General features: G+C 36.4%; 1 protein-coding gene across 3 annotated transcripts; it reads right to left on the reverse strand.

Annotated features, from left to right (window-relative positions):
- Nucleotides 1–1,657: 1,657 nt before the first annotated feature.
- On the reverse strand, nucleotides 1,658–14,713 carry Pex2 (peroxisomal biogenesis factor 2). 3 transcript variants are annotated; one of them, XM_022075131.2, is made up of 6 exons: nucleotides 14,540–14,713; nucleotides 8,123–8,263; nucleotides 7,823–8,002; nucleotides 6,253–6,456; nucleotides 4,842–5,036; nucleotides 1,658–1,782 (listed from the first exon to the last, which is right to left on the reverse strand). In XM_022075131.2, exons 1-6 carry the CDS (start codon nucleotides 14,576–14,578, stop codon nucleotides 1,693–1,695), a joined length of 849 nt encoding a protein of 282 aa, XP_021930823.1. In that variant the 5' UTR covers nucleotides 14,579–14,713; the 3' UTR covers nucleotides 1,658–1,692. The 3 variants fall into 3 exon arrangements, with proteins under 3 accessions (XP_021930823.1, XP_087205769.1, XP_021930830.1); XM_087349643.1 differs by lacking the exon at nucleotides 14,540–14,713 and adding an exon at nucleotides 8,402–8,422; XM_022075138.2 differs by lacking the exon at nucleotides 8,123–8,263.
- Nucleotides 14,714–14,717: the final 4 nt, after the last annotated feature.

Below are 14,717 nucleotides of genomic sequence, written 5' to 3' on the forward strand. Positions count from 1 at the left end.
TCACAATCATCACACATCACACCTTTGACTTTCCTTCAGCAAGAACCACATTTGCCTGACAATTCAATACACATACCTACCATTTTTAACAACTGTTTACAGTCAAGGAGAAAAAATTATTGAATAGTAAGCCTGTATTAGTATTAATGTCTTCGCAGTTGACTTCTTCCGCTGCAGCTGTCAATAAACCAGAGTCCTCTCTCTGATTTACGCAGATTACGTATTCGTATTGATATTGTCATATGTTAATATCTCCCAGTCAATTATTCTCTTCAGATTTTAAGTATTAATTTTCATATGAATTTCTCACTTCTGGTACACGTACCAGATGCTGTCCTTTCTTCTTCCTTTGGATAAGAGATGAGTTGCAACGGACATTGACCTGAATGACACGCAGTTTCATTTGAAGCTGTCTTCTTTTGGGGTGATGTAAACTTCAATGAATATCATATTCTTCTGCAGTTAAAATTCGGAAGATTCGTGGTGATGGAACTGGCCCCATTGTCGCTAATGCCGGATAACACCTGGCTTCTTTAATAGGCCATCTTTTAATTACGCTGTCCCAATATTTAAAGGATTAGATATCAATTATATTCGTGTTTGTTCAAAAAGTGTATTAAAGGGACTCATAAAGAGTTCATGTGCATACATATGACTGAGCTTCACCCACTAGGAATAAAACAGAACTGCAGTGTACTTACTTTTGATTACATCTTCACTACCCATTCTTCCAATTCTTGTTCTGAACACACACTATTCCATCAGACAGCAGCAGTGGCTGGAAATACAGTTCCATTTTTTTGCCACCAAACAAACAAACTGTGAGGTTCACAACATTTTTTTAAAAAAAAGGTTACATACACATTCTTGGTTCTCAACCCCTCAACTGTCACTGTATATACATATATGTATGTAAATATCTGTATACTGTATGGTCTGTTATCACAATGCTCCTATTATGACAGTGGGAACATTTACCAAGGGTTCTTAAAGCCCAAAAGACAATAAATATGATATCAAATCTAAAACTTCTTGACGATGGTGAAGAGTCAATTGAATAAAAATTTACTTGGATATTATCCATCGTCTAGTAATAAAACGTAAAAAACGTGAAACGACGTTTCGGAGATGGGGCTCTATCTCCGTCTTCAGGTTCCTACTCAGTTGGGCCCACTAGATAGAGCTAATCCCTATCTCCGGAGTGGGCCCAACTGAGTAGGAACCTGAAGACGGAGATAGAGCCCCATCTCCGAAACGTCGTTTTACGTTTTTTACGTTTTATTACTAGACGATGGATAATATCCAAGTAAATTTTTATTCAATAAATATGATGTTCCACCTCACTGTCATCACTGACACTATATACAGTCAAACTCTGGATTAACAGATTATGAGATCTGTAAGTATCATATGATAGCAGAAAAAGTGTTACAAATTGATACAGTATCAAAATAAAAGGAAAAATATCAAATTTTCAATATACAATCTGTGAGGTCAGGAGAAGGATGTGGAAACCTACAACTTAAAGGGACATAACATGGCCTAACAGCCCAATTTCCATGTAGTTGGGGTTTTATACACTTCCGATTTCTCTCATTAATCTGGTCATCGTTCAAATATACTTATAAATTTTAAATTATATTTCTAAAACAGGATATATGTACTCAACCAATCACCATTTATTGCTCAGTTTTACAAATGAAGAGGTATAACAGATGTAGCATCATCAGCAGTAAATCCACAAAGTGGGCATTCATACTTTTCATCTGCAAGGTGGTTTGCCTGTCATCAAAGAACATATCAGATACAAACTATCATTATAATTACAAAACAATTACATGTAACAAAGATGAATGAATAACAATATCCATATCTATGCTTAATATAGCAACCAGCATTTCAGAAACACTGGAAAACTTATACCAGACTACACAGTGCTATAACTCGATTCAGCGATTAAGGCCGCTGACCTTGTAGGGAGAGCCCAGTAAGCGGACCGCTCAAAGAAGATAAAAAGTAGAGTGGGGAGGAAAGGAAGCAATTAAAATTGCCACTTGTTTCTGTCAGTCAGTACAGTCTGTGTCAGTGCAGCAGTGTGGAAGCCTAATATCGTTGTCTTGTGACTGTGCTGAGTTAACAACATACCACCTGTTCGTTCCAAGTTAGGTTCCAAAACATTACGCAGTCAGAGCCGAGAAATTGTCACGAACATTTGAAATTTTATGAAAAGAGAGGCAAGAAGTAAAGATAAAGTGACTTCGCCAGTATACTTTATAAAGAAATACAAAAAGTGCAGAAAAGAGTGTCAGAAGTTATTGGAGTGTCTGAAAGAACAATTAGAAGGATCCAGAAAGAGCGAGAAGAATACGAGGAACAAGGCACTTCATTTGGAACGCCTGGCAAGAAGCACGACATCCCTAAGCTAATAACTGAAATAGATGACTTTGATATATATGTTGTTTGGCGCACCATCCATAATTTCTATGCACAGGAGGGAACTGTTCTGACAATTGCTAAATTACCTGTAAAGCTCTAAGAGAGCATTGATTTTAAAGGAAGTTGTTGAAGTCTCAGAAGAATTGTTAGGGACCTTGGTTTTAGGTGGAAGAAGACCAGAACAATCAGAAGGGTGCTCACTGAAAGGCACGATATATATGATCTATGCGCGTATCGTACCTGACTGCACTAAGAAAGTATAAAGCCAATGGACATCCAATCATATTTGAAGATGAGACACATTCATGGCAGCCATACCAGACCAAAGAATTGGACTGACAATAGTGATTCCGGTTTGTTGGCGCCAACATCAAAAGATGAGAGACTTATCATTGTTCATGCTTCTATGTGACCCAAACATTCATTGCTGTGTTCATAGGAGCCTGCCACCAGTCCCTATCCTGAGCTACAAGAATCCAATCTACAGTCCTAAATCCTATTTCTCCTAAGATCCATTTTAATATTATCCTCAAATCTATGCCCAGTTTTCCAAGTAGTCCCTTCCCTTCAGGCTCTCAAAACATAATTTTGTGTGCATTTCTCATATCCTCCATGCAAGCTACATGCCTCTTTCATCATTCATATATTCATATGTGGTGAAAAGTACAAATTATGAAGCTTCTCATGCAAATTTCTCCAACCTCCTGTTACTTCATCCCTCTCAGGTCAAAATATTCTCCTAAACACCCTGTTGCAGTTTACTTGAAAACATCAATATTTATTTCATAATACAGCAGGTTTTTGAAGTAGTAATTGTGTCATGTTTTACATACCATATCACTATTGTCTTCTTTCGGTTTTCCTTCGACCTATGCCTTATTCCAAATCTTCATTTCTGAATGTAACTCTACTCGACCACAATGTTATTACAATGGTTGCAGTTAATCAAATCACCAATGGGCTCTTAGTTGCTTAATGCACAACACACATTGTGACCATTATATTTCTATACCAAGTGCTTTAATGAAGATCAGCATAAGAATCTTTAAAATGCTATGTGTCACTGCACAACAAAATTTCAAAGTGTTGGACATTCATCCTAAATAAATTACTTACAATGGAGTGATTTAAAATTACAGTAAGTAAACATAGCATGTCAAAAAGTTTAAGGACAAACGTTACTGTAATCACCTGCCTTTAGACCAGTGCAGAGGTTCTGAAGGGAGGAAAGCCAACGTGGTAGTTGGCAAACACCAAATTTTGACACCAGAAACAATGAAGATTTTTTGGATGATGTATGGCAAACAAGCCATGTTCTGATTCAAAGTGTCTCAGTTGTATCATACACACAAAATAGTTGTGAATCACCAGATGGCCAGACAACCTGCATCATCACACAATAAGGACAATGTGAGATGGATGAAGGAGGCAGTACACTCACACCCACAAAGTAGACAAATATAGCGTATGTCAGAATTTGAGTTAGCATTTGTCACATGATGTACAGTGAAGATCTGAAGATGCGTACCTATACCAGCCCAACATGCCAAAATGCTGATGCACAAACAATGTGACAACTACATGAGGATTAGTAATAAGGTTATCAATATAACTGCTACAGATTTCACTTAAAGACTGTCACAGGCAAAGGAAGCAGGCATTATATGCATAATTCCCAGAAATTAACAATCCTCCATCTTGATGCCACCATTGTTATTGACAGACATGAAGATCACTTGAAAAGGATGATGATGATGAAAGTCTGGATTACTGAGTTTATCAACTTTATCAATCATCTGGTATTCTAAAACCACACCTGTCTTCATCCTCAGGTGTACAGAAGGGGGGCACCTGTTCTGTTGGGTCCTTTAGAAACCTAACCTCAATCACTGGACAGTTCTGGTCTTTAAAATGTGCATTTTTGTTACTGAACTGGTCTGACAACCTCAATTTTATTTTTGCAGTATACTAAAATTTTTCAATATTACATAGTAAAGAAATTACTAGAAGGTTCATCAAAATGCAAAAGGTATCTGTATGCACCATTTAGCAACAGAAGATAATACTGTGTGCTCAAAGCACATTCTGACAGACTTTTCTGTCTTCTCAGAATAAGTTATCTAACCAAGTTGGACATGGAAGTATGAACAAAGCACCACAAAAATATCACACACCGTTAAATGAACGTGTTTACAGTGGCCTGGTGACATAAGTGTGTGGATGCTGAACAACCATATCTGGAATATAGTTGATTCTATGGACTTCTTATTGCTGCCAGATCTGAGATATGACCCCTGTGTCAAAACATCTGAAGCTACCACATACATATGGCAAAACAAGCAAAGAACAGACAGAAAAGTAAATGTGTGAAAAACAGTTACATGCACAAAGAAAGAAATTCTTACCTTAATGCAGTAGAAGCAAAATATATGACTACATCCCATATGATGTGGAAGAACTGGTGTCTCATTACATTCTGCACATTTAGTAAAAGTTACACCTCTATTGTCATTGTCTTTCTTTCGCCATAAAAATAAATTACTTGCTCTTCGTTTCAAAGCGTGGTAATTGACAAGTGGCACAGCAAAAATAAGAAGCTCCTGAAATATAAAAGAGATGTCATTTTAAATTATTTTAAATTAAAGTGAATATGGTTATGTCAAAAATATGGAATACTAGATAAATTTAGCTGAATGGAGAAAAATCCTACTCTACATGAATTCATTTTTTTTTAAATCTTTTGGAAGTGCTTGTACAGTGTCTTCAATGAGGCCTTACTGGAACTTCACAACAATTTCTCCAGTTTATCCATGCCAAATCAAGACAGCAGGCCTACTTTAAAAAATGACTGTTTTTGCACTCATGTTTCATAATGATCCTGCTACTTTCCACTTGTCAGTAATTCATGCAGCTTAAAACAGTGTAATTAAATAATAAACAAAACAACAACAACAACAACAACAAAAACAGAATACAGGAAAAGCATATAAGTTTCTAAGATATTGTAGGTGCGTCATATTGTGATTTTATTTAAATAGTATTAAAATATATTAAAATTGTCCGTCAATCACAATAAAGTAATATAAGATAATTAGATGGTTAAAATATTATCCTTTGTTCCGTATCGAGTACTCGATTTACATATGGAACATTCTCGACATGTTTCGGCTTTCATAGAGCCGTCATCAGGTGTATGTTATAAACTCTTAATTCAATTACTAATTTTTAATTTCTTAATTTTCTTATCATTTCTTCGTTTTTCATTGTATCAACATTTATTGATGTGTTATATAACATTGATGTAGTTTCTATCCAGAAAAATACTTCCTCTGAGATTAGACAATCAAGAATGGCACAAAGTTTTTAGATAAAAATTATGCGATGCTGTAGCTAAGTAGTTGAGCTCTGTCAATAAGTGCAGGTATGGGTGAAGAAACAAACAGCCCTCTAACAAAACAACCCATCATATTCTCGTTCAAAATATGTTGGATTAAATCACTGATGTGACTTTCGTTAAGGTGAGGCACTGTGTTACTGTGCAGCAAACAATCCATGTTGTTGACTAAATCTTTATGTTCCCCCTCCTTCTACTAATAGCAGTTGGACTGCAACCAGCAGGTTGGAGCAAAACTCCTTAGTAAGCATCAGTACATTACTCATGGGGACATCCAACATTTATGATGTAAGGTAGTGGGAAACAAACTGAACAGCCACATTTTATGAACTGGAATGAGGAAACAACTTAACAAGCTATCTGAAATACACTGCACATCCAAAACACTCAGAGACCAAAAATCTATTTCATACAGTACTTACAATGAATCCATGCCACAGAAGTTCTCGTGTCATATAACTATAACCCACAGTACGACTCTGACCTGAAGGTGCTAAAGAAACAGGTTGAAGTCCAAGAATTCGATCTGCTAAAGTTGGGTGTTTGCCTTCTGACAGAAACATCAATAAATTTACCAAACTTGCCACTTGAATAGTTTTATCTGCCCACTGAAACAGTAATTTTACCTGTAAACAATAAAACAAAATACATTATAGCAAGAACAAGCAAGTTTACCCTTACAGATTACATTAAAATGGCACACTTCATTTACAGACGTCAATCTGGTGTGCAAGTATATACTATGCATTGTACACTGAATGAATATCAGGAAAATGGTACAGTGATAGCAAGAAACTAGGCAATACTTAAGATGGCAGGCACACTTAGTAGATGGAAGTTATTATATCAGTGAATCTCTGAAAACTAGTTTTATGAAAATATTCTTTCATGATACATGTGTAATTTATGTACAGTTCTATTGCTATATGATGATATCAGCAGCAAGAGGACAGGTAGTAGCAATGGAGATACAAATTGACAAAAAATATTAATCACTCATTTCCAAAAGACATGATACTATTGTGCAGGATATTTACCACTGTTCCATTAGACTTCTAATGTAATATAATTACCTCTATTTCAATTGTGTGTGTGTATATGTATATACACTCTAAACACCCTATATTTAAAGAAAACACACATTTCAAAATGTTAGGGAAAGATGTTTGGCTATAGGAAAGTTATGTACAGTGTCCTAAAAATATGTATACTTTTTTTTTAATGGTGCAACAACCTCAAGTCAAGCCTTGGCCTCCTCCCATGTGGGAGGTTTCTTTGTATTTGAAGTGTGTATTTATGAGCAGTGAGTGACAAGCCCACTGCCTTTGCACAATTTCTATGCAATCCTGATTTGTCTGCAACAGTCATCTAGCAGAAAATCAGGGGAGACATGGGTGAGAAATGGCTGCTGAGTTTTGCTTACGAAATATCTCGTTTCATGCTTTTATGGTCCTTTTACATGCAGTGAATTTATGACATGGGACCGCCGGCTTTATTTCCCCTCTGAAGGAAGTTGTGCTATGGATTTTTATTATCCTTAAAAATCCATTGATCTCGGCAGGGTTTGAACCCGCAAACCATGGATCCAGTGGCGAGCACACTAACCACTAGTCCACCTACAGTGACAAAGAAATGTATATTACATATGTCAGCAGTGTGTATACAGCTTTTTTAGAACATCTATATACCAAACATAATCACAGTTTGAGATTGTGGGATATAAATTTTTCTTTCAGCTGTGTTGATTTTCTGTGGAATGTCCCAATACAGAGATAATACTTACCTTTGGAGCTTTCACGGTGACATAACTCAATGAAATCTTCTCGGGCGATCAGCCACGTCAAATGGTTAAACAATAAAACTGATGTTTCAGGGACTATCTGTCCCCATCAGAACCCCGATGATGGGAACAGACAGTCCCTGAAACGTCGGTTTCATTGTTTAACCATTTGATGCGGCTGATCGCCCAAGAAGATTTTATTGAATACTTACCTTCTCAGACATACTAGGATTTCTTGTAGCACTTGCTATTTCATGAGAACGCTGCTTCAAATACTTAGATCCAATTGTTAGAACAGCAAGAAGGTATGCTTTATTTTTGTTAAATTCTCTTCCATATCTGACACTCAACAACTGCTGACCAAAGGTACCACATATTTTATTCACAGAAAGCTGTAAAGAAAAATGAATAGTATTGGTGAGAATATATATCTATACCTCAGAGGTATAAAAGAAAATTAAATTTTTACTACTTCTACTTGAAACAGCAATTCAGCTGGATCTTATACAAACCTTCCAAATAATTAATCTCAATAATACATCAACTTCTGGATCCCATCTACTGAGAAATCCAATTGTCATAAATTTAGTAACATTTATAACTTGGTTTTTTAGAATGCTGACAATTTCTTTATCTAATTCTACTGCATCCAACTGAAAAATATGAAAACAAAATGTGATCAGAGGAATAAAAAACTATACCACTTCTGTTATAGTGCAGTATTAGAAGTGATAAAAACATGAGACATTCATGCAGCTGAAAATATATAACAGAAGTCTGCACATACATACATACATATTTTATTACATTCCATGGATCCATAAGATAGTCAGATGACAATAGGATGTGGAAAAAGTCATAATAATAATATACTGTAATACATATTATAAAGTACAATTCATACTATTATATAAATTTCACATAAAACAAACAAAGGGTTCACCTAAAGAAATGATAAGTTACAACTAGATCTACCCATTACACACACAAGATAATTTATCACTTATTTGTAAACAACATAAATTCACTGACAGAGTAAAAGGAGTGTGTAATTAAGTATCTTTTTAATGCTACCTTAAATTGCTTCTTCTTATTTACAAGACGGGTGAGACTTGAAGGTAGACTGTTCAAAATTTTGATTCCTGCATAACATGCACTTTTCTGACAGCATGAGAGGGCAACTAGTCTATGAAGCTGATTTCTTTCCCTTGTGTTGACATTGTGTACAGCAGAATTAGTTTGAAAGAGTTCTTACTTATTTACAATAAAGTTCACTAACGAGAATATGTATTCACAAGGAACAGCTAAGATCTCTAACCTCTTAAATAGACTTCTACATGAATTTCTAGGTTTTACACCATCCAATAATCAAATAATTTTATTTTTTAAAGTGAATATCTTTTTACTGTTTGATGAATTACCCCCAAAAATTATTCCATACTTCAATATAGCATGAAAATAGGCAAAATATACTGATCTGAGTGTGTCAGTGTTGCTGACATGCAACAGAGATCAAACTGTGTAACATGTTCCACTTAACTTAGGTATCAGTTTATCAATACGATATGTCCAATTTAGGTGATTATCAATTTGAAAACCCAGGAATTTTGTATTTAATGACACTTGTATATTACATCCCATTATAGCTAATACTTAAGGCATATTGTGGTGAGTTATTTGTTATATGTACATTTAATTATATTCGTTTTATCTAGATTTAGGGCCAGCTTGTTAGCAGTAAACTACTTACTCATATGAGACACAACTATGTTTGATGTTGAACAGATATCGTCAAACTTTTTATTAGAAATACTGACACTTGTGTCATCAGCAAATATTATGGGTTCTGTTAAATTATTTATTGTTTTTATTGTTGGAGGAAGGTCATTTATGTATATTATAAAAAGCAAGGGCCCTAAAATTGACCTTTGGGGAATTCCAAGTTTTATTGTTCCCCAGTTTGAGAAAAAATTTTGTTTGTTTTTAGGTGCTTTTACTTCAACCTTTTGTTTTCTATCTGTTAAATAGGATCTGAACCATTGCGCTGCTATTCCTTGAATGCCATAAAAATGCAATTTATCCAACAAAATTTCATGATTTACACAGTCATAAGCTCTTGCTAAATCACAGAAAATTCCTCCAACATGCATTTTTTGGTTAATACATTTAAGCACATTGTGTGTTAGTTTGAATGCCGCATCTTCAGTGGATACACCTTTCCTGAAGCCAAATTGTTCCAGGACCAATATGTTGTTAGTATGCATATGATGACTTAATCTATTGTACATAATCTTCTCAAGCACTTTAGAAAAAGTAGTTAAAAGTGAAATTGACCTGTAATTTGTCATACTAGTTTTGTCCCCTTTCTTGTACAGCGGTCGTACTACTGATATTTTAAGGTGGTCTGGGAAAATGCCTGTGTATAATGAGTGATTACAAATGTGGGTTAATGGACAACCAATTAAAGCTGAACAAGCTTTTAAAATTTTACTTGTTATTTCATCAAAACCCGATGAGTTTTTTGATTTGAGGGACTGTATTACACTTTTCCATGTATGGTGGGGGCCCCCTTGTTCCACCGCATGGCACATCCTCAGGTTGCGGATAGAGGGACGGCCTCCAGGTTAGCTGCGAATATATTGAATAAGCAGTCGTGGACAGCAATCGAGGGGTGGTCCTCCAGCTTGGGGGTTGGGCATAAGGTTAACAACCTTTCGCCATAATAAAAGCATTGTTATGAACACATAAACTAAGCCTCGGAACAGGACGGACTCTTTGGCATGATCATGGTAATTGAAAAAGGATATGAGATTTGGAACTTGGAATATTAGGAGTCTCTATAAGGCTGGGGCATTGAAATCAGTGAGTACAGAATTAGAGAATTATAAGTTAGATTTAGTGGCAGTGCAGGTGTGATAGGAGGGGAGGGCACTATCCCAGTGGACAATTTCACATTTTTCTATGGAGAGGGGAATGACAGTCATCAGTTAGGGACGGGTTTTTTGTTCATAGCAGAATTAGGGCAGCAGTGAAGACAGTAGAATTTATTAGTGACAGGTTGTCTTACATAATTTTGGAAGGACGTTGGTGAGACATCATTGTCCTTAATGTTCATGCCCCAACTGAGGACAAAAGCAATGATAACAAGGATAGCTTTTATGAAGAATTGGAATCAGTATTTGATACATTTGGCAAGTGTCAAATGAAAATTCTGCTAGGAGATTTCAATGCAAAAATTGGGAGGGAGGATATCTTCAAACCCACAATAGGCAGCGAGAGTCTCCATGCACTTAGTAATGATAATGGTGTTAGAGCAGTAACCTTTGCTACGTCAAAAGATTTAATTGTAAAAAGTACTAAATTTCCACACCGTGATGTTCATAAATACACTTCAACTTTTCCAGATGGCAGAACACACAATCAAACAGATCATGTGCTAGTAGATAAGAGAAGGCAGACAAATGTAATTGGTGTGAGATCATTCAGAGGAGCAGATTGTGACACTGGTCATTATCTGGTGGTAGCGAAGTGAGGGAGATGCTTTCAGTAAGAAGACGAACTAAACAAAATTTTGACAGAGAAAGATTTGATTTGATTTGAAAAAAGTAAGTGAGGGAGAGGCAAAGGAACAATATCAAGTTGAAATTTCAAATAGTTTTCAAGTTTTAGAGACAAATGAAGATAATGAAAGTGTGGACATCAACAGGGAGTGGGAAAATTTCAGAAACTGCATCAAAATTTCAGCCAAGGAGAAACTAGGATACTACAGGTGAAAGCAAACTAAACCGTGGCTTGATGAGGAATGTTCAAAATCAATAGATCGAAGGAAGCAAACAAAATGTCAATGGTTGCAGGACCCAAACAAAACAAATGCGGATAACCTATGTAATGTGAGACGTGAAGTTAGTACAACCTTTAGGATTAAGAAAAGGGAATACCTGAAGGCCAAAATTGTTGAACTTGAGACAAATAATAACGAAAAAATATCAGAGACCTGTACAGAGGCATTAATAACTTTAAGAATAGATATCAACCTCAGACTAATTTGGTAAAGGATGATAGTGGCAATGTGCTTGCAGATCCAATAAAAATTGTGAATAGGTGGAAAAATTTCTTTAGCGAGCTCTTAAATGTTCATGAGACTGGTGATATTAGACAGATTAAAATGCATACAGCTGAACTGTTAGTGCCAAAACCTAGTTTAGATGAAGTTGAACTAGCCATTGGGAAGTTGAAAAGTTATAAATCTCCAGGTATTGATCAGATTCCAGCAGAATTAATTAAAGCAGGAGGCAAAGGGTTGCATATGAGGATCCATAAACTTATACTGTTAATTTGGGATAAGGAAGAGATGCCACAGCAGCGGAAGGAATCCATAATTATTCCTATTCATAAGAAGGGGGGCAAGACTGAGTGTGGTAATTACCCAGCAATTTATCTGCTATCAACCTCGTACAAAATTCTATGAAATATCCTTTTGGCAAGATTAACTCCACATGTGAATAAAATTATTGGGGATCGTCAGTGTGGGTTCAGATGAAACAGATTAACAAGTGATCAGATATTTTGTATTTGTCAGATACTAGAGAAAAAGTGGGAGTTTAGTGGAACTGTACATCAATTATTTATAGATTTCAAAAAAGCCTATGACTCTGTGAAGAGAGAAGTGCTATATAATATTCTTATTGAATTTGGTGTACCAAAGAAGCTAGTGAGTCTAACAAAAATGTGCTTAAATGAAACCTGTAGCAAAATTTGAGTATCTGAGTCATTCTTCATCAAGGTCTAGAACAGTGGTATTCAACCTTTTTTAATAATTTCTCTTCAACTTTGTACCCCCAAAGTTGTTGGTGTATAATTCAAGTTATACATAGTATATAATCTACATCTAAAATAAATTAAATAAATTACATTACTGATTATTTGGTGTTTATCATAAAATAATATATATATTTTTTCTTTTTAAATTTCACGTACCCCTTAAGATGAGCCGGGATAGCTCAGTCAGTATAGTGACTAGCTATGGGCTGGACGACTGGGGTTCGATTCCCGACGGGGGCAGAGGATTTTTCCTCTAGCCTCTGCGTCCAGACTGGCTCTGGGGCCCACCCAGCCTCCTCTACAATGGGTATCGGGGTCCTTTCCCGGGGGTAAAGCCGGCAGGGGCGTGATACTGACCACTCACCCCCATCTAGTGCCGAGGTCAAGGAAGAGAGGAGCTATACCTCCACTCACCCCAAACGCCTACATGGCGTATAGTGGGACAAACTTTACTTTACTTTTATGTACCCCCTAAGATGTCTTCGCGTACCCCTGGGGGTACGCGTACCCCAGGTTGAATACCACTGGTCTAAAACAAGGAGATGCTTTGTCTCCCTTGCTCTTTAATGTTGCGCTAGAATATGCTATCAGGAAAGTCCAAGATAGGCAGGAGGGTTTGCAATTGAACGGGACACATCAGCTATTGGCATATGCTGATGATGTTAATTTATTTTGGGACGATATGGATACAATAAAGAGGAACGCAGAAGTTTTACTAGAGGCCAGTAGACAGGTGGGGCTAGAAGTAAATTCAGAATAAACTAAGTACATGTTAGTATCTCGTCAGCAGACAGGCGGGCAGAATTATCTTATGATGGTTAATAAATCCTTTGAAAGTGATACAAAGTTCAAATATTTGGGAACAACAATAACAAATCAAAATGACACTCATGAGGAAGTTAGGAGGAGACTAAATTCCAGAAATGCTTCTTACTTCTCAGTTCAAAATATTTTGTTTTCCAGTCTGATTTCTAAGAACTTGAAAATTAAAGTATACAAAACAATAATTGGACCTGTTGTTTTGTATGGATGCGAAACATGGTCTCTCACTCAGAGGGAGGAACACAGATTTCAGGTGTTTGAGAATAAGGTGTTGAGGAGGATATTTTGGCCTAGGAGAGAAGACGATGGGACATGGAGAAAATTACATAATGACGAACTTAAAAATTTATACTCCTCCCTAGTATTGTCAGGGTGATTAAGTCGAGAAGAATGAGATGGGCGGGGCATGTAGCGCGCATGGATGGGACAAGGGGTGTGCACCGGGTACCGGTTGGGAAACCTGAGGGGAAGAGACCGCTGGGGAGACCTAGACGTAGATGGGAGGATAATGTAAGGCGGGATCTATGGGAGATAGGAGATGAAGGAGACTGGATTTTGTTGGCCCAGTACAGGGTCCGGTGGAGGGCTTTGGTTAGTTCGGTGATGAACCTTCGGGGTTTGTTAAGCCGTCTAGTTTGTATTACACTTTTCACCTCAGTTTCAGTGGTTGGAATAATAAGACCAGAAAATTTTCAGGAAATGCAGTTTTTAAAAATGAAACAACATCTCCTGTCCCTGTTTGATATAAATTTAAGCTTTTATTGAAGGCATTAGCCACTGTTCCTGGATCCTGTACTTTTTCATTGCTTATTAGAAGAGATGGCATCTGTTCTGATAAATGTATTTTTCCTGTCTCCCTTTTTAGTATGATACCAACTGCAAGATGTATAAATATATATTTTTATATGCCAGCCAAGAAAACTATGTAAATAAACGTGATTGAAACACAGCTCATGGCCAAAGAGACTTCACCCCACTGTTCGGTCTGTATCAACGACACAGATATTTTCTCATGGCAAATACGTTCTGGCCAGTTATGGAGTCTATATAGCCCCTGAATGCTGGGAGTATTACAGAAGATGCATACTCGTGCGTATTGTATTATCGTGTCACATAATCAAAATCAGCGACACGGTAATAATACAACAAATAATAAAAACAATTTCAAAATGTCAATAAAAAGTACAAATTAAGTACAAGATGGAAATTAGACTCTTCGAGCCTACGAGTTTCGTGTCAATACGGCTAATTAACTATGTCATTGATTTTTAGTCATGTATCCATACTTGTGTAACTCTTGGCACATATCTTTCTTTCGATGTCATTTTATTCCTTCTTATTTCACCTCAGTTTATAACAGTGAATGCATATGTAATCACACATCACTTCTTTCAGATCCCCATAATCACATGCACAACGCAAGCTCAATACACATGTAGTTCATCTGTGAATGCATCCAATAGT

This window comes from Zootermopsis nevadensis, unplaced genomic scaffold (genome assembly GCF_977971745.1).
Source record: "Zootermopsis nevadensis isolate Lab colony 2312 unplaced genomic scaffold, Znev_1.0 Znev_ptg000016l, whole genome shotgun sequence".
Lineage (NCBI taxonomy): Eukaryota > Metazoa > Arthropoda > Insecta > Blattodea > Termopsidae > Zootermopsis > Zootermopsis nevadensis.